The 23,914-nt window shown below is 36.9% G+C and overlaps 1 protein-coding gene across 3 annotated transcripts; it reads right to left on the bottom strand.

The window, feature by feature from the left end:
* Positions 1–2,756: 2,756 nt before the first annotated feature.
* On the bottom strand, positions 2,757–23,442 carry LOC109237961 (alpha-taxilin). 3 transcript variants are annotated; one of them, XM_019404375.1, is made up of 12 exons: positions 23,267–23,442; positions 22,703–23,000; positions 21,766–21,842; positions 19,026–19,134; positions 18,512–18,579; positions 17,453–17,530; positions 14,400–14,464; positions 8,134–8,200; positions 7,811–7,993; positions 5,817–5,873; positions 4,846–4,941; positions 2,757–3,245 (listed from the first exon to the last, which is right to left on the bottom strand). In XM_019404375.1, the coding sequence occupies exons 2-12, from the start codon at positions 22,992–22,994 to the stop codon at positions 3,111–3,113; spliced, it is 1,227 nt and encodes a 408-aa protein (XP_019259920.1). In that variant the 5' UTR covers positions 22,995–23,000; positions 23,267–23,442; the 3' UTR covers positions 2,757–3,110. The 3 variants fall into 3 exon arrangements, with proteins under 3 accessions (XP_019259920.1, XP_019259921.1, XP_019259922.1); XM_019404376.1 differs by having other exon boundaries at positions 21,769–21,842; XM_019404377.1 differs by lacking the exons at positions 2,757–3,245; positions 4,846–4,941 and adding an exon at positions 4,948–5,117.
* Positions 23,443–23,914: the final 472 nt, after the last annotated feature.

Genomic DNA, 23,914 nt, shown 5'->3' with positions numbered 1-23,914 from the left:
AAGATGGAAAAGAAATCGAAGGAAAGTTTTAGGGAGTTTGGGCTCAGATGGAGGGAACAAGCTGCTCGGGTAAGTCCCCCGATTGGTGAAGAAGAAATGGTTGAGCTTTTCCTACAAGCCCAGGGGCNAATTTGCACAAGCAATTAAGGGTCAAGTCGGGTATTACGATCTCTCGGTTTAACCCTTTAATTGGGGCTATTAATTCTCTTGAGTACGCCCTAATTCTAGATACTTAGGCTCTCTTTCTCAAGAAGAGCAAAAGTCAATTAAACACAAACTAGTGTTTGCAACCACTAATTTAGCAATTAAACATGGAATTAGCCCAAATATCAAACACCTATAGTCAATCAAGCTCTAAAACACAAGACCCATCAATTACCCACACTAGGTTAAGCCACAACCCTAGCTGATGGGTCTAGCTACTCATAATTAAAGAGAAAAACAAAGAAATAGATGAAGAAAAACTCATATTAATTAATTGCTAAAATAAACTTAAAGATTCAATGATGAAACGAAGCTAAAATTACTCAAAACAGCAAAAGAAACAAACCCACGAGCGGCAGCTTTCAGTACTAACTTACTAACTATCTGCTTGACCAAAAAATGGAAAAGAAACTATTTATAGTAAGCTGACAAATCTGGACAAAAATACCCCTGCGGGGTTAGTGCGGACAGCACAAAATCACGTGCGGCCGCACTAAGGCTCTGAACTTGACTAAACTACTCTCTGAACTTGGGCAATGCGGACTGCATAGAATCGAGTGCCGCCGCGGGTGGTTCTCTAATGCGGTCCGCATGAAATGGAGCGCGGACCGCATTGGTCTTCAACCTTGGACTTGGGCAACTCTCTGAATCATCTCTCTGCGGACCGCACTAAAATCAAGTGCGGCCGCATTGATCCTAGTGCGGACCGCACAAAACCTCATGCGGTAAGCCGTTTTCCTGAATGTCAGCCTCTTGAACCTCACTTGTGCAGACCGCACAGAATGGTGTGCGGCCGCACTGGCCCCTGTTTTTTGCCTGAACTTTTGTCTTGTCTTGTGTACTTGTGGCAAGTTTCACTCTTTTTTGAGCTGATCTTTGACACCTTGTCACCTTGTTGATCAAACCTGCAATCAGCACAACTTGTGAGCCATTGGGACTATTTTGTAACACATTTTTTAATCAAAACTTAAGCATGAAGGAGTGTAAAATGCGTCAATATTCCGTAGTTATCCAGCCATCCCGGTTCGATAAGATGCGCAAATAAATTAGAATTCACATTAGCATATATTAAAAAAATATAAGATTCCTCACGAATTCTCTTGTGTAGCTTATCTTCATGATAAATTGATAACTATACCGGCTAAGGTTAAGATTGTATCCTCTGATTTTTGAAACGCCTGAACGTTGATACGTATATAGCTCCAATCACCTGTCATGTGAACTGTTTACTATTATATGATTTTAAATATAAATCTATATATATATATATATAGTCACATGTGCATTTGTTAGCAGCTTGTAATGTGATTTTTGTAAGGTTATTTGCTCAAATTATTATAGCACATATTCAAATTATAAAATTATGATTGTTTATCAAGTTCTAGGTGATAAATAATTTTGAAATTTGACTAACTAACCAGATACACAAATAGTTGTGCTCTGTTTTCCAGTGCTACAGATTCTAGGATATGGTACCAAGGTTATGGATACCATGTTTCTTTGATTGCAAGGGAGAGTAGAAGCCCTCCCATGCCATGCTATATTTTAAAATGATTACACCAGTTTATCTGTAGAAAATTTGATTGCTCTACCACCACAATACACGAATATGAGTCCAAAGAAGGTGGAGATGTGTTTTGGTGGTTCAACATTAGGGGACGAGAATAAGTTATACATGAAATGATTTATTTAGATCCTCGATTCTTCGTATAAGAAAATGTGAACTTGAAGTTCAAGAGATAATTTATTTGCGAAATATTATCGACGTATTTATTGACTCAAAACTAAATATTATATTTCAGCAGCAAATACTTCAATATCTCTGTCTCCTTGGCTCCTATTTCTTTTGTTTAGCAGACAACTAATTTCATTTGATTCCATTACTTTCTCATTCAATTTTCCAAAGCTTCATAATCAAATTCCTAATTGTTCCTAAATTCCTCTGTATTTCTCAATGCATATAAATCCAAATACTCACTTCTCATAATATAATATTTTTTCCAGTGAGTTTAACAACTTACTTATTCTCATTAATTCAATACTCAACCATTGATAAAGAAACTATCCCCAAGCATTCCAATATCTTGTTCCACTCAAATAATCCCATGTAGCTCGAGTTTAATTACATTACATTCTTAAACTTGAATTTTGGCCGGAGCTAGTTATAGAAATTAACAAAGACTTTACAGTGGCACAATCTATTCCAACATACAATAATATATTGAACTACTTCAACAAGTCTACGAGTGAGATTTCCAGAGTCTTGATGTTCGTACAGCAGTATCTGTAAATATAAATCCACCAAACATATAGCTTATCAATCTAATATTTGAGAACTTACATTCTTTAACACCAGATGTCCTTCGCATTTTTTACTAAAATACAAATTTCTAACAAACACCAAGCATAATGCCAATATGACGATAACGATACCACCTAACGGCATTATCCATAAGGATTCTTTCTTCCATTTTGCCCTACTTTACACTAAATATGCATAGATTTCATGAAAATGCAGGTTAGAATAATGCAAGACAACCACACATTAAATATAATTCCACAAAATAAGAAATTAAGAGAGCAGATAGTAGAAAGTTGTACAGAACATCATTGCAATACTAGCAACAATTACGATGGTTAGTAGGATCCTAACTCGAAGCGCACAGCATACACACTGTAATTCGCCCATGACTCGAATAGCATTCTGTTCTTTAATTCGCCCATCACAGAATCTACTGGCACTTGGAACTAAGTTAATGGAGTAGCAAAATTAAATGCTTTCGAGAAATACAGAAACACTAGCAAGGATAAAAATGCAGCGGAAACAAAACAGTGAATCAGGCAAATCATCTTTTGATGTTTACGTGCAGCCAAAATCCTTATTATGAATTAATTTACAGAAATCTTCAAGCTTGAACTGAATCTGAGCCGCTGGAAGCTGTTGAATGCGCTTTCCTTTCTGCTTGAAGCGACCTACACAATGTTTCAAGCTTTTCTTTCTGGTTCCTTGTTTTCTCCAATTGTTTCTTTAAATGTTCACGCTGCAGAAAAATCAAGATAGTTCAATATTCCTACTGTGAAAACAGAGCTCTACTACACCTACATGATTTGAGCATCAAGCCATATAATGGAAAAAGATAATGTTAATTCATGATAAGAAGCTCTCGATGAAACAGAAATGTCATGAAACGGCATGCTATCACATGAACAGAGTAGTATGGCAATATTGACCTGGGCTACGAGGACAACAGTTAACAAGCTTCATGGTTTCAACAAAGATCAACACAGAGAAAAGACAGCAGATAGATTGTGTGAAGCATATTGCAAAAAAAATCATGATTTTTTGGTAGATGGTTTAACAGTTTCAAAAATGGCGAAAACATGTATTACCGTTCAGAAAAGAGTTAGTAATAACTATTACTAATAACATATGAACAAATAAGCATCTTGTACTAGTTTGATTTTGGACTTCCTACACATTCTACTATGACTTCTAGTTTACACTATGGAAAGGAACAATAGAGCTTTTCAGGGATGTAGATGTCATTGCATACATTTAAATAGTTAAATCCCACTTCAACGCACAACCCTGATCAGGCACATGGAGAAATTTCCTTATTTTACCAATCTTCAGTTTTTATTAGAGCTAACTTTATGCGAATGAATCATTTGTTTACGGACCCTCATGCTGGTAATTGTACAGGGAGGCACCCCTTTAGTATCATTAAACATAAAAATACCACAAATACATTACTCTCTTTTTCAGAGTTTAACTTGGCACAGAGTTTAAGATTTTAACTTTGACTTATGCATGAGATAAGTGTAGTGGAAGAAAATAGTAAAGTAATGGTTGAATAGTTAATTTGATAGAGAAAAAGATCGTATCAAAGTTTAAATTTTGAAATAATTTAAAGGATTTGAATTCTGAAAATTGTGAAAGTTGGATAGAAATGGAATGTGGTCAAACGTTTTGGACCGCCCCGAAATGGAAGTGTGTCGTGTAAATTGAAATAGAGGAAGTAATTAACAAAAGAAACCAGCAGTACAACGGATAGGAGTCGTAAGTACTGTTGGGGGAAAGAAACCAGCACTCAAAATAATGAGTTAAAAGTATACATTTGTATTATCAAAAATCAGCAATCTGAAGAACGTCAATTCGAACCTTAATTTCAAGTGGTTCATATTAAGTAAAGTCAGTGATATGCAGAATATCAATTTGGACCTTAAAGGTGAACCAGTTATCTTTAAAGCTTTTCTATGTTGTTTCATAATGCTACTTTCAAGGGTTATTATAGCGTTTCCAGTTTTGCGATTATAACATGCATATATTAGGAAACTTACAGTAGATTGCTTTACTTGGAGCATTAAAACTTAAGAAATCTAGAGTTTCAGTAACCACAGTTGTGATGTTAGAGGAAAAACAGCTTATTGTCTTAAGTTGCTATACGACTTGATTTTCATGGAAAATCTAGTCTACTCTGGATATCATATACTCGATGTTGCTTAGTGTTCCTTTATCTGTCTGCTGCACCAGTTTTGCATCATCACTTGCAGACAACTAACAATAGGAATAAGCAACCAAAGACAACTGAGTAATTTCCTTTCTTTAAAGAGAGTTAGGAGTGATAGAGACAGTATTACCTCCTCAGCGAGTTCAATGAGAGTAACATCTGTCTTGTCACATTTGCCCTTCAAGAAAACATTCTCCTTCTTGAGTTCTTTTATTGATTTTGCCATCTAAAATCAGAACCGAGTAAACATCAAAAAAGATAAATATTGCGAGAGTAGATCTCAATGGAATAGCACCTGACTTGGCAGAATGACCGCAGCATGAAGGTGAACTACTCCCTCTGCCCCCAATAAACCTGACTTCCTTTCCCCATTGGTCCATCTCAAATAATTTGACCTCTTTCCTAAAATGAAAACTTCTTTCCCTTCAACAATTCAAACTGATATAAACTAATACTACTTTACATAATTTCAACTTTGGTTTTACATCTTGCCTGACGATTCCCCCTTTTCATTTCTAACCAATATTTTAATCACCTTACTACCGAATTTGAATAATAATCTACTCAAAAACTATTCTAACTGTGCAAGCTAAACTATATCTAGTTTATCAGGACTAGGGGTGGCAATTTGAGCCCAAACCGATTTAACCCGCCCAAGGTTGGGCTGGTCATTAACCCGCCCATTTGTTGAACTCAGCCTATCTTGAACCAACATATTTCAGCCCATTTAAAGTTGGGCTGATTTTTAGCCAAAATTGATCCATGAGTAACTTTGTTAAAATATCTTCAAAATAACTTTTTTTTGTTTGATATATTATATATGACCATAACAAAAGAAAAAAGAGTCTTTTTCAATTATTAAACAATTTATAAGAGAACAATACACATTAATTAAAGCTTGGTAAGAGTTGGGCGGGTTGGGTTATGACCCAAATTTTAGCCAACTTGACCCAGTCCATTTGTTACTTTTGGGCGGGTCAATGACTCGGCCCATTTGACCCGCCCAAAATTAGCCCAACCCGTCCATTTGACACCCCTAATCAGGACGGAGTATGGACTGGGAAATTGAAATCAAGTTGAAGAGAAAAATGGAAGTAAAACCTTCTCAATATCTTGCTTGAACGTTTCAAAAACCTCATTGCTCTTCAGCAAAGCTTCCTGCAAGAGTAGAACAAATAAGTTTTTATAATGTTTCATTTTCCAACTTTTCATGACACAAACACTATAAGCAGCTAAATATAGAAACATAATCCTTTCCATTTGAACAATTGGTTTGTCCTATAATTTGATACCTCTAAGAAGCACAAACTGCAGTTCACTTGAATAAGACATATACCTATAAGGAAACTTGCTTTATCAAGCACTAGGGAAGTGCATATTATATTGCTCTAAAACTATGTTTAAACAACAGGGCAACTAGTTTTCATTCCAAAGGTTGGATTTCATTCCTAGATTCTACTTCCTTTTGCTTTGGTATTTCATCAGTTCATAGGATGGACAGCAGATTACGGTCATATGGCAACCTAGACAGAACCCTTCCACTGCTTTCAACCCATGCTAAGCCATCTCAGACCCACAACATCCATTAATTAGCTGCACAGTTACGTGAGAGAAGAGTAAAAACCCATTAACAAATCCTATAGTAAAAAGTTTAGCAGAGAGGAAGGCATAGGGATGAGACAGGGACAACATGGAGATCCTTGAGGTCTGTGGCAAAGGCACAGCCTATAGCACCACCATTTAACCTTGTTTAAGCACTTCAAGTTCAAGATGAACGTGGAGACCGGCAAAAACAATCCTTCTCAGGTTTATCTCACCCCTATGAATCAATTGGCTCCCAGAAGTCAAGAAGGCATTCAGTTCAAAAAAATTCTATTATTTTCTTGTCAATATAAAATATTATCAAATCAGATAAGTTTTCTACCTTTCGTGCATTTCAACTCCTCTAAAAAGGTTTCTAAAAAGCTTGATAGAAAAGAACAAAAACAGATCCCAATAACAACAAGCCATGTCAATCGCAAAGGGAATGTAAAAATTATCTCGTTTGCAAGTAAAGGAGGGTACTGATCTTTTTCGAACAGATAAAAAAAAGGAAGACTTCCCAACAAATAGGACAGATAATATTAAAAAAATAGAAAGGAAAAAGACCCAAGGAAGTGAAAGCTACCTAAGAACCTTAAACTTGCAACTCCAACAAAACAAAGGGAGCCATATCCCTGATACTTCCCACCCAATACATCAGAAAACATAAAGGAACACTTCTTTGACCCAAATATCGGCAGAAGTGGTATTCACTAATAGCCCGTTTGGCCAAGCTGCAAAAATCAGCTTATATTGAGAAGTGTTTTTCTCAAAAGTACTTTTGGTGAGAAGCAGTTTGTGTTTGGCTAATTAATTTGAAAGCACTTCTGAGCAGCAATTAGTGTTTGGCCAAGCTTTAAAAAACTGCTTCTAAGTGTATTTATCTCAAAAGTGCTTTTCAGAAAAGTGCTTTTGGAGAGAAGCTACTTTTTTCTGCTTCTCCAAAACTGCTTCTGCTTCTCCTCAAAAGCACTTTTTTTCTTTTCAAAAGCTTGGCCAAACACCTTAATTCTAGAAAAAGAAGTACTTTTGGCTAAAAAAGTGCTTTTGCCTCAAAAGAAGCTTGGCCAAACAGGCTATAACACGTGCAGTTCTCTGATATCATAGCAGCTCTTTTCCAAAAAGGATTTCGAGTTGAAAGGTAATATAACTTGGAAAAACTAGATACCTTCAAATTTCTTGTAACTTAATCAAATTTTTGTCACATATACTGTTCACCAAGATCAATATCTAAAGCTAATGATCTAATCAATACTTCAATATAACCAAAGATATGTTGGTCATTCGCCTAATCAAAAACCTTTTTTAAAGGAAATCAAATACTTTGAGGCATGACAGCCAATACAAATTGTCCAAAAGAATGCCTATACCAACAGAAACTGCAAACCAATACCACAAGTAATCACAGTCTTCCTGCATTTGATCTCACAACTGTTAGACATCTTACTGGATATGTTTGGTGGAGCGACTTCAGTTTGACACAAGTCATATTATTGTAAGACTAACAGACTAACCTGGAATTGCTGGAACTTTTCTCCATCGGCTGTCAATTGCAACCGCAAGTTCTTCTCTGTTGCTAGTAATTGTGACACTTGGTCAGCATATATTTTCATTTGGGACTGTTCCTGCTTTAATTTCTCCTCATGTTGCTTAGTTTTCAAATCAGCAAGCTGAAGTTCAAGATTCTTTTGCTTCAACTGCAAAGAGAAAGATATTCATCAGACCTTTATTCAACAAGAAAAAAGGTGCGAAGAAAAAACATTAACATCTGCAAAGATGTTTTATGAAATCAATAATACTAGGAAATTAGAAATAAATAAGAGCACATGTGAATCACCTTGTTTGCAAATTGCTGTTCTGAGAGAGTATACTGATCTGCAAGTTGCTTCAGCTTGCTCTTTAACCTGCAGTTATTGAAAGATAATAGAAGTATTCAAAAGGCTAATCCTTTGAGCTTAAACAGTTCAATTTAAAAACTAAATTGACCGCCATTTTCAACTCAAACAATTCACAAAATTTGTGGATTTCCACAACTAACCCCAATTAACAGCAGAATTCTTGCTAGAAAACATCACACACCAGTCCAAAAAGAGGGTGGCGATGGAATACATAGGAACAAAGCAGGATAAAAGCGCTTCTTTTGACAAAAAGTTCATTACACTAAAGAAGCCAGTGCATGACAGAACTGTCATTCTTTTTAAGAAAAAGAAACCTTTGCCGTGAAACAACCTCTCTACCTTTGCCGTGAAACCTTTGGATTTCATTCCTAGATTCTTCGTCCTCCTTTCTTTTCTTCACCTTTTGTTGAACCGAGGGTCTACCAGAAACAACCTCTCTACCTTTATCAGGTCGGGCTAAGGTCTGCGTACACACTACTCTCCCCAGACCCCACTTGTGGGATTAGACTGAGTTTGTTGTGTTGTTGTAATATCACATAACATGCGGATATCGTCTGCTAACAAAAGGTGTGATACTCTGATACTATCCTGCCCCCTTGATTGGCTGAACCAGTTCAAAAGACCTCTTGCTACAAATTTATTCATCAATCTACTCAACGCTTCCGTTACTAGAATAAATACCCTTAGAGATGACGAATCACCTTATCTCAATCCTCTTAACATTTTCCCAAACAATGCACGTGCTCCCATTTACTAGAATAGACAATTTCACTGTCAATGTGCATAACTTTATTTTCTATTCTCCACCTTTCTTCGTACCCCGTCTTCATAATTACAAAATCGAGAAAATCTCAATTCAAGTGGCTATGAACTTTCTATTTTTGAGAATGTAAGAAAAAGGTATTATTGATCAAAATACTACTAAATTTGAGCTGTGAGGACACTTCAGGAACAATTTCAAAACTCATTTATATGATAATATATGATAATCAGTGAGGTAGCTGAGGAAATCCATTAAACTATCTGCACCATATATATGTTCATATTGCACTATAAACACAAAAGAGGGAGACGACTAGTTTTTAGTTTGTGGATGCCCTCCTTCTTGCTTTCGGGACATCTCTGATCTTTTTCCTATATGGTCCACCATGTATACTGGCAAGCATGGTCCCCCACAATCTTTTCTTAACCTTCCCAAATCTTATCCCACTCCACTAAAAAAGAAGACCCTTTGTTGTCCTTGGCATGATTCAATTTAGGTTCCAATTTGTTGAGATTTTCCCCCTTTCCCCTATTTTTCTAGAATACACTACCTCATTAGGCTAGCAGTGCTGCGCTCAGAATATGTCTACCTTGTATGAACACCTTCTGAGAATTTGACAGTCTCATCTAGCACTTTTTTTGGTTAAAATATCGGAAAGCACCTTAGAGATTCTCTTTTAGATACTTCCCACTGCAGACTGCACTAATAAGTTTGTAATCTTTACCGCTTGTTGCTCCCTCTTTGCTTGGTACAAGTTCAAAAGAGGATGCATTGAGACACTTTCAAATTCCTTGGACTCCTCGAATGGCTGTTGTCTCGGGGATCTCACCTTTAACCGTGTCGTAGCATCACCAAAAGAAAGTCACTGTGAAGTCATCTGACCTTGGCACTTTATCCCTGCACAACTTTTACTGCTTCCCTTACCTCCTCCACCATATCTCTCTCCAACACACTCTTATCTCCCACCCCCACCCCCACCCCCACCCCCCACCCAAAAAGGATTTTCACACCTACTAGCATTGGTACCCACACCTCCTCTTCATTGTATAATTGAGTGTAAAACTCCACTATTGCTTCTTTTAACTCATCCTCTCCCTTGCATGAAAAGACTATCAGAAACCCATTGAAGTGTATCACGTTCAAGTTGCAGCAGCTTAAAGAGCTTCAACGTTGAACTACAAGAAAACAAGTTATGTAGAGGGGGCAAAAGCAGACACAAGAGAAAACCGTATGCTCTTAATGATGAAACTCAATATAATGAGACTCCTTAAACAAGAGCTTTGAATGTGGAGGTCGAGCATTAAAGTTGTAGGTTAGGAGGGAGTCGAGCGTTTTTCTACGTTGTTCTGGGGGCGGGGCTAGGCTGATATTGTTTCGCCTTGGGTTGTTAGTGGTTTATGTAGTTTCCACACTATTTTCTATGGCATTATTACTGGTTATTGTTATTGTTTTTACATTTATTTTCTATTTCTTACGATGCTGATATTATTTTTCTGGCTTTTGTTGCTGTCATTGATCTGTTGTCTATTATTTATTGTTTATTGTTTATTTTCTTCTTCTTGAGCTGAGGGTCTTTCGGAAACAACCTCTTTGCCCCTCCGGGTCAGTGTTGTCAAAAGCGAAAAGATCTAAAAAGCGCTCCAGGTCGATTGGGGTTTTAAGCGCAAAGCACAACTGAAGTGCGGGCTTTTGTAAAAAAAGGCGCAACTAAGGATAAAAATAAAAATACATATGTACTTCAAGAAAAAAGAAACAAATTCACTCCTAATGTTTTCTTCAGCAACTAATACACTTATGTGCTGATAATATTTGTTGTTTAGTACCGCTCAGTTCAAGATAGAACTCATGCGCATTGAGGCGCACACCCTAATGGCTTACCTACACTGAAGCGCAGCTTAAGCGACGCGAAGCACCCTCCTTGAGCTTTTCTGAGCTTCAGGGCTTAAGCGCGCTTTAAATGAGCCTTTGAGGCTTTGACAACATTGCTCCGGGGTAGGGGTAAGGTCTGTGTACACTCTACCCTCCCCAGACCCCACTTGTGAGATTTTACTAGGTTGTTGTTGTTGTTTGTTTACTTATTTACANAGTGCACTCAAGCTACTATTTATTTCTTTATCTACCTGAAGTAGCATAATCTTTAATGAATTGGGTGTCTTAGTTGCAATTGTGTTTACACTTTTAAAGGCTCCGCACATGCTTAATACGCAAGATAGCTCTGCAGCATGCACATTAGCAACACCTTCCCCTATCCCCATTTCTTTCCTGCGGCACATCTAAAATTGAGGCATTTATGTTTTGAATGGAATAAAGACATTATAAATGTGAAAGTGACATAGGAGAATGCTCAATGCTGATGCTCTCTTGATTCTTGTTTCTTCTATATAGGACTGAATTCAATGGAGCTGGTAATATTAAACCCTCAGGTTCATGGACGGATCCTAGTGGAAAGCGTAAGAAGGTTTGTTAACAATCTCTTTTTGTATTGATCTCTAATGAGAAGTATCGCAGGGATGGCAAGCGGTGCGGTGCGGGCGGGTTCTCTCTTAACCCGCAACATTTCAACCCGCCCCGCCCAGTGTTTGAAAAAGCGCACGCTTCGTCGCTTAAAGAGCGAAGCAACGCGAAGCGATAGAGTATCGCTTTTCTGTGCCTAAGGCGACGCGAACAGCTGAAGCGCACGCTTCGGAGAAAAAAGCGACGAGGCGAGCGAAGTGACGAAGCGATCGCTTTTGAAGAAAAATCGCATCTGGGCCTATTTTTTTTTAGAAAAAAAGATTGGGTCTGTTTTTAATTTTATACAAAACAAACCCCTAATGCTGCGTGACATAACAGAACACAATTGCTGCGATTTTCTCTCTTCTTCATCGAAAAATTAGGGTTTTGGGACAGAAAGTTTCTGCTTTCTTTTCTCTTCTTCATCGCAACAGACCAGCACCAGTCCACAGCTCCAGTTGACCAGTCCAGGTAAATTTTCTTTTCCTTTCTTCTTCTCATTTTTTTTCTTCTTTCTTTCTTTCTTTCTTCTTCTCATTTTTTTCGTCACTGACTCACTGGGCTGGAGTTCTGTCTTCTTTCGTCCTTCTTCTTTCTTCTTCTGAGTTTTGTTTCTCTTTTTTACTTCTTTCTTTCATTATTTATAATTTATATATTTTATATTTTTCAGTTTATTTGATTTTTTAGTGTATATTTCAGTAATTAAAATTAATTATTATATATGTTATATTTTCAGTTTATGTGATTTTTTAAATGTATAATTCAGTTTGTATAATTAATTATTATATATATTATATGTATTTTCAGTTTATTGATTATGTTTTTTCTTATATCTTAATAGGGATATTAAAATGTTGATTCTAGTAATTTAGTAGCTTTGATTTTGCTTGTCCTATGGTTTGTGGATGATTTGGTGGTACCTAGTACCTACTTTTAAGTATTTAAATTGAAGTTTTTGATTATTTATAAATTTACTTTATGTTTTTTAAGAATTGCGCTTCACTTTAATAAAGCGTGCGCTTCGCTTTGCGCTTCGCGTTTGAAGCGAAGCGAGCCCTTGTCGCTTTTTTGCGCTTCGCGCTCTCCAAAACACTGCTCACAAATCATAGCATTTAAATATCAGTGATGCTTTTACATGCCATTTTTGGTATAATAGGTGATTCGGAAATCACGGCGATTTGTTGTTTGTTACTTCTTTGGGTTAGTTAACAAGCTAGAAATTTAGAGGTGGATTTATTGACCCTCGTCTGGCGGTGGAAGATGAACCTGGTTAATCCAGAGATCCTCCCTCCCACGGCAGTCCTATCCCTCCAATCAGTGCCATCAATCCCATCTTTAAACCATTCCATTTACCCTCAGTGCCATACTCCACCCTCAAACCTTAGAGTTTATGGCCAAAAACATCCTTAAACTATATTCCAAATCTGCACTACATCCTTAAACTACGACATTGACAAAAAACATCCTCCAAGTATCCAATAATTAACAAGATTCATCTCCCCGTTAGGTGCCAGTTAAAAAATTAACAGACCAACATGTGCAACTCCTGCGACTTGCCATTAAAGTTCTCCAAATCAGAGACCCACATTGTCTTCTCTATTTTCTTGAGAGAACAAACAAAAGCTGGAAGAAACAAAGAAACTAGCTCTTTTCTGAACAAGTATTCCGAGTTATCAACATTTGTATGTGAGCAATTGAAATAACAAAATTAAAAACACCAAACTCACTCAAACCTTGAATAATAACCTCCACATACAAAGTAGAAAACAACGAACAAACAGGACTAAGATCACCCAGTGATTTTACTGTGCTTCTTCAGTGGTTTGAGGGATGAACTGTTGTGGGTTTTCGCTAAACCTCGTTCAATTATTGGCATAGATTCTTATTATTGAGTTGGCTTGGTTTTTTCCTGAATTTTCTTAGATTTTTCAAAAGTCTTAATTTGAGCATTCTTTAAATCGATCTTCGTTTTTGAGGTAGATACAAGACCCACATTTGGGAGTAAAAAGTATTTTTGGCCTCCTAGAAGCTTGGCCGAACATGCTCTTAATTTGTCTCTCATCGGTTATGTACATGGTTCACTAACAAAATATAATTTCTATATAGTGTATTGTTTGAAAGAGGAATAAAAATCTTTTGACGTTCTAGGAAAAATTCATAACTTTTAATCATGGCATCTGCGAAATGGTGACCTGCAGGCTACAAATTGCTCAACTATTTGTGGTATAGTGGAGAACTTAGCAAGGTTGAGATGAAATTAGAATAAAATAAAATGCAGCATTTATTGTATAATATTGGACAAAAATTATTACTCCATATATTAATTCTTTGCCTTCTAACGCCATTGTAGTCCTGTAGATGTTTTTGTTCACGGGAAAGCTCATCATATCTTCGTTTCTTAGGGAAGAGAGAAGATAATTGTAAATGTGCAACTCACGTGAGTTGCACGTGATGGGTACCTCTGTTAACTTTTAAACAGAGCCCTAACGGAATGATGTTTTTTGTCAAGCTTTGATTACTTGGAGGATGTTCTTTGTTCAATGTAATAGTCTAAGGATGTAGTTTAAGTTTAAGGTATAGATAAGGGATGTTTTCTGCCAAAAACTCTCAAACCTTACATAGACGCCCACTAACTTTATAGCCTTTTTTTATATAAATTTTAAGTTTTGAATTCTAAATATGGCCATCTTCCAATCCCATTAAATAAGACCACCGAAATTAATTAAATGCCACCCAAAAATTCCCTTAATGACCACCCCTCCTATTCCCTTTGTGGTCACACCATCTACAATCTAATACTACTCTAAATCCCTGTCCATGTCAAGCCATATGTTTTGGTCTACATCATTATTTTCATAAGTGTGCCCCATATATATCATTGACAGATATAACCAAAAACATGGCATTGAAAGGCTACTAACATATGATAAATAAACACGGTAATCTTACATCTCATTCTCCTTCAACTGCAATAGACATTCATCTTTTTGCTCTTCCAGCTTGTTGCTAACTTCCTACATGAGGAGGAAAACGAAGAAGGAAACTGTTAAGATACAATTCAAGTTGACCAATTCTTTGAGGCGAAAACAAACATACTTTGGAATTCTAGTTTCAAGATATGTATAGTTTCCAAAGCCACCCTGACCCCACAAAGGCCAATCCTTGTTTATTGAAGTGAGCTAACAACCTTTATCTTTATCTTCTTTGTTCTCTTCTTTTTCCTTTTCGTTTTAGGTTGGATGTACAGGTGGAGGCATGGGGTTAGTAAAGAAAAAAAAGTTTGTTTATTCACGGAGGAATAGATAATACAAGACATTGGCGGAATGCATTACAACATAACAAGAAGGAAGATAAAAATAGAATACAGAAGAGAGTGAGGCTCTCTCAACAAAGATAACCAAAATTCAGATGATTGCACAGATGATGCTAAATGAATTTTTTTTACCAGCCTAAATACTTTGACAAAATGGTTTCCTTGATGCACCTGCATAGTCAGGCAGCAAGTCCAATTTCACATGGAGAATACCAGCGTTAAAGAGAGATTCTGCTAGATTACTGTAATGGAGTCACACTCTGGGGCCACGGGCACTCATCAAGCTAGTGTAACCACTATGAGAACATGGAAACATGTCGAATACATGCTAGGAAGCACGCACAGCAAATGCTAAGTAACGAATTGGAGTATGGTACTCGGAGGGAGCTCACATGCATCTGATATGTTTGTTAATTTATTGGATCAGGTGCCACATTTTGATATAAAAGGGACATTTTGTGCCAGATTCAAAAAGTACAATATTTGATGCCTTAGCGTGACGGGAAGAAAACATAGAAGTAAAGATAAAGTTATAAACAATTTTGCCAATTGAATTTGTTAGATAGTTATGTGTAAATAGTCCTAGTCTCATATGTAGTAGGAGTAGAATATGTCTTAGTCCCACATGTAGGAGTAGAATATGTATTATATATAAGCTCATCGTATCATTGTTAAAAAAAAAAAATCTCCCATGCATTCTCACATGGTATCAGAGATTCAGTGAGAAAATTATCGTTGTGCGTCATTCCAGCGACTCCGGGAAAAGAGATCTCAACGCCGTGCAATTTCCGGCAACTTCGTCTTGTTCCCAGGGTTCATCACTGCTACAGTGGTACTGTGCATATACCAGTACCACCATCAGACCCGAAACCCTTGTGCGACCAAACCCCACAAATTCCAATCCCATCGGACAGAAAAGTCAGTCACTGTGCGTCTTTCCGGTTGACAACTCAAGATTGATTTGTGTTATCTCCTCATCGGTAAGTGTTGTGCGAAAACCAACACTACCATCTTGTTCGAAAAAGTCAGCCGACCTTTCGGCCAACTTCTGTTTATCAGCAACCACCTGATTTTGTTGCTCAGGGGAAGTCTAGTGGCCTTATATGTCGAATGATCAGCTTGCAGATATTTTCACCAAGTCCCTCAGGCTCAGTGATCCCCATATTAGTTACATATGTAACAAGCTCGGTACATATGATTTGTAAGCACCGGCTTGAGAGGGAGTGTTAGATAGTTATGTGTAAATAGTCCTAGTCCCATATGTAGTAGGAGTAGAATATGTCCTGGTCCCACATGTAAGAGTAGAATATGTATTATAGATAGGGCTCATTGTATCATTGTTAAAAAAAATAGATTTTTCTCCCGTGCATTCTCACATAATTTAACTGTTTTGTTAGGACAAGTGGAAAGGAGATCAGGAAAGGCCTGCTGCTGTGATTACAGATGTGGTTGCTAATGGCAATGATAGCCAATGGTGCAGATGTACTGCACCTAATTCATAACCCAGGGGGGTAAGAGAGGGCTGTTTCCCTTTTCTTTTTCTCCCTTCCTCCCTCCTTCACATTCTGCTTCCAGAGCCCAAAGTGCCAACACCTTTTATTTTCTGCTTCTTCTTCCTCTTACTCCTCCTCTTCTTCTTCACGGTCTGCTTCTACATGAGTGGGTGACACTTTTCCCTTTTCTTTTCTTTTTTTTGTTTATATTGGAGAAATCCCTTGTGGGTTTTCTAGCCCAACTCCAGTTAGTGCACTGGCTTAAAACTCCGGGGAGTATAGGTGAAATCTTTATTATTCAACTTTTCTAATATTTTTGCTATATGATCTTTTATGTAATATCAAATAAAAATGCGGATTGCTGAAATGTTGTGTTTGATGTTATGTTGCCTTGGGTGGTGTGATGTTGACATTTGATATCTGACATTTTTTTTGGATAATTTATTGGTACTGATGGTTTCTGGAATATGTGTTTTTGGTTATTATAATTATCTTTTGCATTATCTATTCTTGGCTCAGGTAAATGTGTCCAATTCGTAATGTCCACATAGTTTTGGAAAATTCATGTCTGCATGTCCAGAGACGTGTCTAACATAACTACTCTATTTGTATCTATATCTGCATCTATTCCACTTAGAGATACGCTGTAAGAGGCAACATATGAAATTCTGCAAGAATTTTTGACTTTATGTCAAAGATCTAGTTGGCTTTTTCAGCCTATCATAATTATCTTCTTCACAGGTAACAAAAATTAAGATGGTACCTAGTAGTTAAGCCTGCTGGAGGCAGATGAAGCACAATAGAAATGGAGATATGTGACAAGCATAACTATAGAACCTTCATCATACAATACAGGAAGACTCTGTAACAGAAGTCCTACCAACAGGCAAACAACAGAAAGTTAGAGAAAATTGCCTATTTTTTTTTTGAGAAGGAGAGAAAATTGCCTATTAAGATGGTAGATAAAAGACAAGGCCTTTTTCAACATTTTACCATGAGTTTTTCTAGTAAAGTCCTTACACATACAAAATTTACTCACATTTTCTTTATTTTCACAAATTTCTTAGAGTAATATGATGCATGGGATAAGGCTAAGAGTAAATGACCAGAGTCTACTTGAAAGCAAAGAGCACGTCTACAAAAAACTTGCCAAATCTTCAGAAGATAGGCCTTCTCAGAACAGTAAATATTCAGACCTTAATTGCATCTTGAAACCTGTTCGATAAATCCAGCCTCAGATTTTGACCCTCAGTCGATACCCGTTTGCATTCATCCTGCAAATTACAGAAAAAAGGCAATATTAAGCCATAGAAACCTACCTGTAATTAAGGCCAAAACAAAAAATAACATACACTGGAGACTCACAGAAAGTTATTATTACTTGGTTACCTATATCTAAGCTGTGTGTAAAGAGTCAATTTAGAACCTGCCTGACAAGTAAAGTAGGAGACATCACATTGAAACATAGAAACAACCAATAAGCAAACCCATGAAAAGCCAAGAATAAATGGCACGAGTAAACAACTGCAACCCTACTTAACACAGATTTTATCCACCATAATATAAAATTGAGAAGAAGGCCATTCTTATGCAAAAAGGAATTTTTAATGACCATTTAAGAACACCAAAATGTAAATGATAACGATCTCGACAACTGGAAATCAAAAAACCAGTGACCAACTTTGAAAAAAAAATTGAAAAAAGAAAATGGACATCTCTGATGTCATCTAATTAAAAGATAATGATTTAAATGACTGTCGGCTAGAGATATAAGTGCTCTAAGTGTGCTGTTCAATGAAAATCACGGTCACTATCTGGTTAATGACAAGACAGACCACCATCAACGACACTAACCCTGCAATACTATATTTAGAAACTCAATCTAATTCGGCAAAGCAGTGACCTTGGGTTATATACTACTTATCAGTATCCACTGTTACAACTTACAAGTCCGAAATCTCTTTGGACTTGGAGCTTCCAGAAAGCTAGTCATTAAGGAGCAAAAGATAACAGATTTCAAGAAGATGGAATACTGTTGTTGTATGTGCCAAAGGAATTTTATATGTTATGTAAAAGAGCAAGTCTTCCATACTCTTGGCACTTACTAAACTACCAGACCTAAGATCCACCATACATATGGTGTATAGTCACTGAGAAAGAGATTCTTCTTGTCCTAAGTCTGGAAGTGAGATTTTGGTGCATACTCCTCGCCTAAAAATAAACAGAACCTACATTAGGTATGCGACAGATCTTACCATTAAAACTTTGTTTTGGCGCTGCAACTCGCGGCATAGTGACTCCAGTTTATCCCGAACAGCAACAGCTGAATTAAACGAAAGAAAGAAGTGAGTAGTTTTTATGCCAATTGGTCGGATGGCTTTGCCTCCGACAAGGTACATATCCTTTAAAAATACATCCGCTGTAGATCACCAAACAAGTTCTCCCAAATGAATGGACAATGAAAATGTGAAACTTAAAAAATAACATAAAATGGATTTCTGTTTAAATTGCAAAATAGGAAAAGCTTTTAACCTAACAGATTATATTTCTGCATAGTAATACTTGCACTTCATAGACTATGTCAAATAATGGTGGGTGCATTTGCATAGCATATATCAAGTAGTTGTATGACGTCAAATCCAACAATTTATCATCGCTCGTGAAAGAAATATACTTAATCCATGTTCAGAGGAAATAGGGAAAACAAATTCTGAAAAGAAGGAAGCCCGACTATGAAAAAATAGCAAAATTAGGAATATAACAAAGCACCTGAATCTCTTTCTGCAAGAACTTGCTGATACTTCAAAGTGAACTCCAGAAACTCTTTTTCAGATTTAAAGGTACGTTTTACAGTCTTCCGTTTGGTTTCAGAGGCTTCCTAATACATGAATATAACCAAAAGAGTGAAGTTACAAAATTTTCGGAAAAGAAGGGAACCTCCATATAACTTGGTATAAGAAACAAAATCCAAAAATTTGATAGCAAGAAAGGAAAAAACCATATAAACACAGTTTTGCTAGTAATGGGGGAAAATGTAAAGGAAAAGCAGAAAAGAAGCACCTAGGGGAAGCTAGCTTGCCAGCCAAATGACTTGTAGGGTGAATCTTAGTAATAGAGGAGGAATTTTGCAGTTCATTTTAAGACCATCTCAGAGAGTTGGTGGCATTGAAGCACGTAAACCATAATGATGGTAACTGCTAAGGTGGAGGTACTCCTATGACAAAGCTGAACCTTCCCTCTATTTTTGTCATTGTCAGACTAGTATTTTCAACAATAGTGATAGCTTCGGAATTATACTGGGATTATACTGGGTTTGTTTTTGTTGTTGTTGTTGTTGTTGTTGCAGTAAAACCGACGTGTTTAGATTTGTTAGGACGCAATCTCTTTTTTTTTTCTTCCAAAAACGTGGTTTGTATCATAACGCCGATACATATATAATTAGTTGAATATAGTATAAATGTGATCTTTATTTCAATTCATATCTATCCTCTCTGTTTCATGGCCCTTTCTTCCTTTCCTCTCCTTAAAAACTGATTCCCTTCCTAGTTAACTGCAAAACCTACCTTTTTAACGTTATTTATTTTTAGACTTGGAGGGTATATGATTCATAAGAGTTTAAGCCCAAAAAACAAGGTAAGTAAGGGGGCAAGCAGCGCCCTCACACAAAAAGATTTGTCAAAGCAATCTCTTTGAGATTTCAACAAGTAAAACAAAGAGTTTCTTTCTGCCTTTACTGAAGTGATGATAATTTAGAAACTCTAGCAAAGAAGAAGGACCTTGGTCCAAGAACACCACTCTAGTTGAAACCCTCTGCTTCTTTAGTATCCACCTTTAAATTTCTGGGCATGTAGGTATGCTTGATGTAAGCCCTCAAGGCTTAGTTCAAGTGAAAAAGGTTGAGGAACTTGTGACTTAGGTCACAGGTTCGATTCCTGCGTCATGCGAACTAAGCATGGTATTTAAGTGAAAAAGGATAGAGCGACGGACCCGTTATCACCGAGTTTCGAAGGCTGCAGTTGGTTTTTTAAGGGTGAAATGGCCCCAGATGGATTTAAAGGTGGATACTGAAGAAGCAGAGGGTTTCAACTAGAGTGGTGTTCTTGGACTAAGGCCCTTCTTCTTTGCTAGAGTTTCTAAATTATCATCACTTCAGTAAAGGCAGAAAGAAACTCTTTGTTTTACTTGGTCATCAAAAACAACAACAACAACATACTCAGTATATTCCTAATAGTGGGGTCTGGGGAGTATAGTATGTACGCAAACCTTACCCCTACCTTGTGCAGGTAGAGAGGTTGTTTCAGAAAGACCCCCGGCTCGGGTAAGCACAGTAATCACCAGTAAATAAATGCAATATATAAAAATGAAAAAGTTATGGGGCGGAACCATAAGCAATAGTGAGATTTAAACAAAACGAACCAGAAGCAATAATAGGTAATAATATGCAAAGAAGGTCATCAAAAAAGAAAAGAAAAAGGTATATCTGATGTAATTTCACTGAACCTCTCCTTCAGGCATCTTCTCAAATAATCATGGTGATTTAAGACTTCCCTCCACAATTGTGATGCAACAGTACACTTTGCGGTTCACACCCTTTGAGTTTGACTTCTGTCAACCATCTTTTAATCTCTAAAACCCGAGCATAGCTCCCATTTCCTCGTTGCCCATTTTCCTCTCACTAATTAGTTTCCTTTCTTCCGATTTTTGTAATCTTATTGCAAATTCTTCTCACCTCTTATCAACATATATCCTAGGATGATGATAGAAGACTTTCTCACTCCTTTCACAACCACAATCTTCAGATATCTTCAATCCATTGAAATGACATTATAAGAGGATATTTGATTTTCCATTTTCCATATCCTATGAATCTTCCATGTTCCTTCAGAGGACCAGCAGAAGATTCTACATACTTCCTGTAAGCTCGCCCTATCCATCATCATTCTACTCATCAAATTTCTTCTTCTCTTAACCAAGGCATACCATCTTGAAATATTACTATCCATGTCTCTTAACACATATCACTTATTTACAGCCTGAAAGAGGGTTTTCCTCTCATCGCCTAACCTAGGGCTCAAGTTACTTTGTAAAGCAAATCGCGATTTCAAAGAGTCAGTTGGAGCACAATATGGCTTAAATGAAAGAAAGAACAAAGGACCTGCGGGGACTGGAGAGTGGATAGAAAGTACAATTGGAAATAGTGTACGATAGGAAAGTAAGGGGCGTAGAATAGATTAAGCTGGGATATGGGAAAGATGATTAACATAGCAGGAACCAATTTAACAAAAAGGTGATTGAAGATAGGATAGAAGTGGCAGCCTGGAACACATCCCAAAATGAAAGAAATATCCATTTTACTTCACTTGGTAGAAAACCAGAGGATTTAATCTGAGAGGTGGAGGGTTCACCATAGCGCTACACAGAACCATGACTAGAGTGGATCAAAAAGCAGGAAATTGATAGAGTCAAACACAATAACAACATAAGGAAAATGAAATTGATGTTTACTGACTACTTTTTTGTTTTCAGCACTCTCTGTTAATGATATCTCCTTCACAGTTGGAATGTTTTGATTCAACTCTCCTCCAGCTGCAGGAAAAGAAATAACACTTAGGGCGGACTGATTTAAGCTTAAAATAATCTAGCTGCAACATTGCTGTAACAAGAAACATCACGAAGCAAAGAACTGAAAATTATGGTATATGCAAGTCTATATTCATTCAGATAAGCCACCACAAACAGAAAATAGTATCAGACATTTCTCGAAGTAAGGAACATCATCATTTAAGAAGATGGTATCAGTCACTTCTCCTTTCTAATGGATATCTCTTTGAAATATAGTACTCAACACTGAACCTAACACTGATATGAAGGTTGTTTTATTTGATTTCACAAGATAATTACTGGAAGACATAGCATGCTTTGGAAGCACCAGTATTTTCTTTAATCAAGCAAATGGAACAGTAAAATAGTCTATCAAGTGGTCACATCTTCAATGTTTTTGAACTGCTCGAAGATTTCTAAATGTTTCCATTCAATTTTCCAATCTCAGTCACGTTTTTCCCTCATTTCTAGAAATTTTTATCCCCATAACTATTCATTTGACTAAAACGACCCATTCTAAAAAGACAATGAAAACTACAATGAAGCTAATATCTTTATATTACACTCTGATAAGCAACAATCTAATTTTAACCATAGAAATAACAATTCCCAGCCCAATACACTAACACTTACATCTACAACAACAACAACAACAAACCTAGTGACAGTGTAATCCCACAAGTAGGGTGTGGGGAGGGTAGTGTATACACAGCCTTAGCCTACCTTGAGAAGGTAGAGAGGTTGTTTCCGATATACCAACAGTAACACTTGTATCTATGCGGCATAAATATCTAATAGTTAACAAAAATCCCAATATAAGCTCACAGAGAAAAAAAGAGACATACAGTTGTCCAAGTTGTGACATTTCACTCTAACTTGATCATCCTGTCCCATATTTGCCTCTGCACTTCTACACTTGCTATTCTCACTATCTTCATAAGCATTTAACTCGGGATCGACTAACTTTTCTTCCTTATAATCAATCACCTCATGGCTCAACTTTTCCTGCTCGGGTTGTGGTGTTTTTGGAGCTAATGCGTCTGTACTTGAGCTGTCACCAACAAAACCATCGGGCAATGATTCTGCTTCTGGCAGCTGATTTGCAGCAGGGTTTTGAATTGCGTTCTCATTTTCCATCTTAACCTACATATAAACATAAAAAGGGGAACAAATAGAACTCAATCCGAAAGACCTAAAAATGGAGATTTCCGCAAAGGGGAGTTTTATTGGGCCAAAAAAAATGTGGAGTTTCTTGAATAAAAATTGAATCTTTGCTATAAAGAGAATATACGAAGACACAAAACACAATATATGTGATAGTTTAAGGGAAAACACGCATAAATATTTAACTGTAGAGAGTAAGATATGTAAATGTTTTTGAAGTGTGAAAGATGGGAGCAGAAGCATACCAGAATGCCTATTTGAGATTCTGTTTTAGGGAAGTTGAAGATAAAGGAAGGGAGCAAGAGAGAGGGTTGAAGCCTGAATATCAAGAGCACACAAAAATGGTTGCTCGTTCCCGTTGCACTTTAACTTTGTCTTTCCGCTTTGAAAGTGCCCCCCGACTGTCCTCCTTACAAGACAAGATGCAGGTTTCGTCTTGTACACGTGACATTATTTTGATGATCATTTTCCTTTCTTTTTTTTTTTTGTCTCTTTTTTTCTTTTCTTTTTTGGTTTCCCGCCCAGTGTCCGGTAGCCCCATTGGAACCCGATTATATCCAGATTCGCATCACGTAGGGTCCCATTCGGGGGAAAGCGCTCCCTACCAAGAATTTTTCCATACCCAGGGCTCGAACCCAAAACCTCTGATTAAGGGAAGAGCAGTCTCATCCACTGTACCATATCCTTTGGTGGTCTCTTTTTTCCTCTCTTTGTGTTGTTGGTTTCTTTCTTTCTTACCCTTTCCTTTTAGGAAATAGAGAGATGGACACTTAAAAGCTCGCATCAAAATCAAGTTAGACACATTAGAGATGTTACTGTTATAAATAGAATTGTATTTAATGCGAATGTATATATTTTAGAGAGATTTTAGGGATTTTACTGGGTGGTTAAGT

This window comes from Nicotiana attenuata, unplaced genomic scaffold (assembly GCF_001879085.1).
Source record: "Nicotiana attenuata strain UT unplaced genomic scaffold, NIATTr2, whole genome shotgun sequence".
NCBI classification, from domain to species: Eukaryota; Viridiplantae; Streptophyta; class Magnoliopsida; order Solanales; family Solanaceae; genus Nicotiana; species Nicotiana attenuata.
This window is presented reverse-complemented; position numbering and strand designations above follow the sequence as displayed.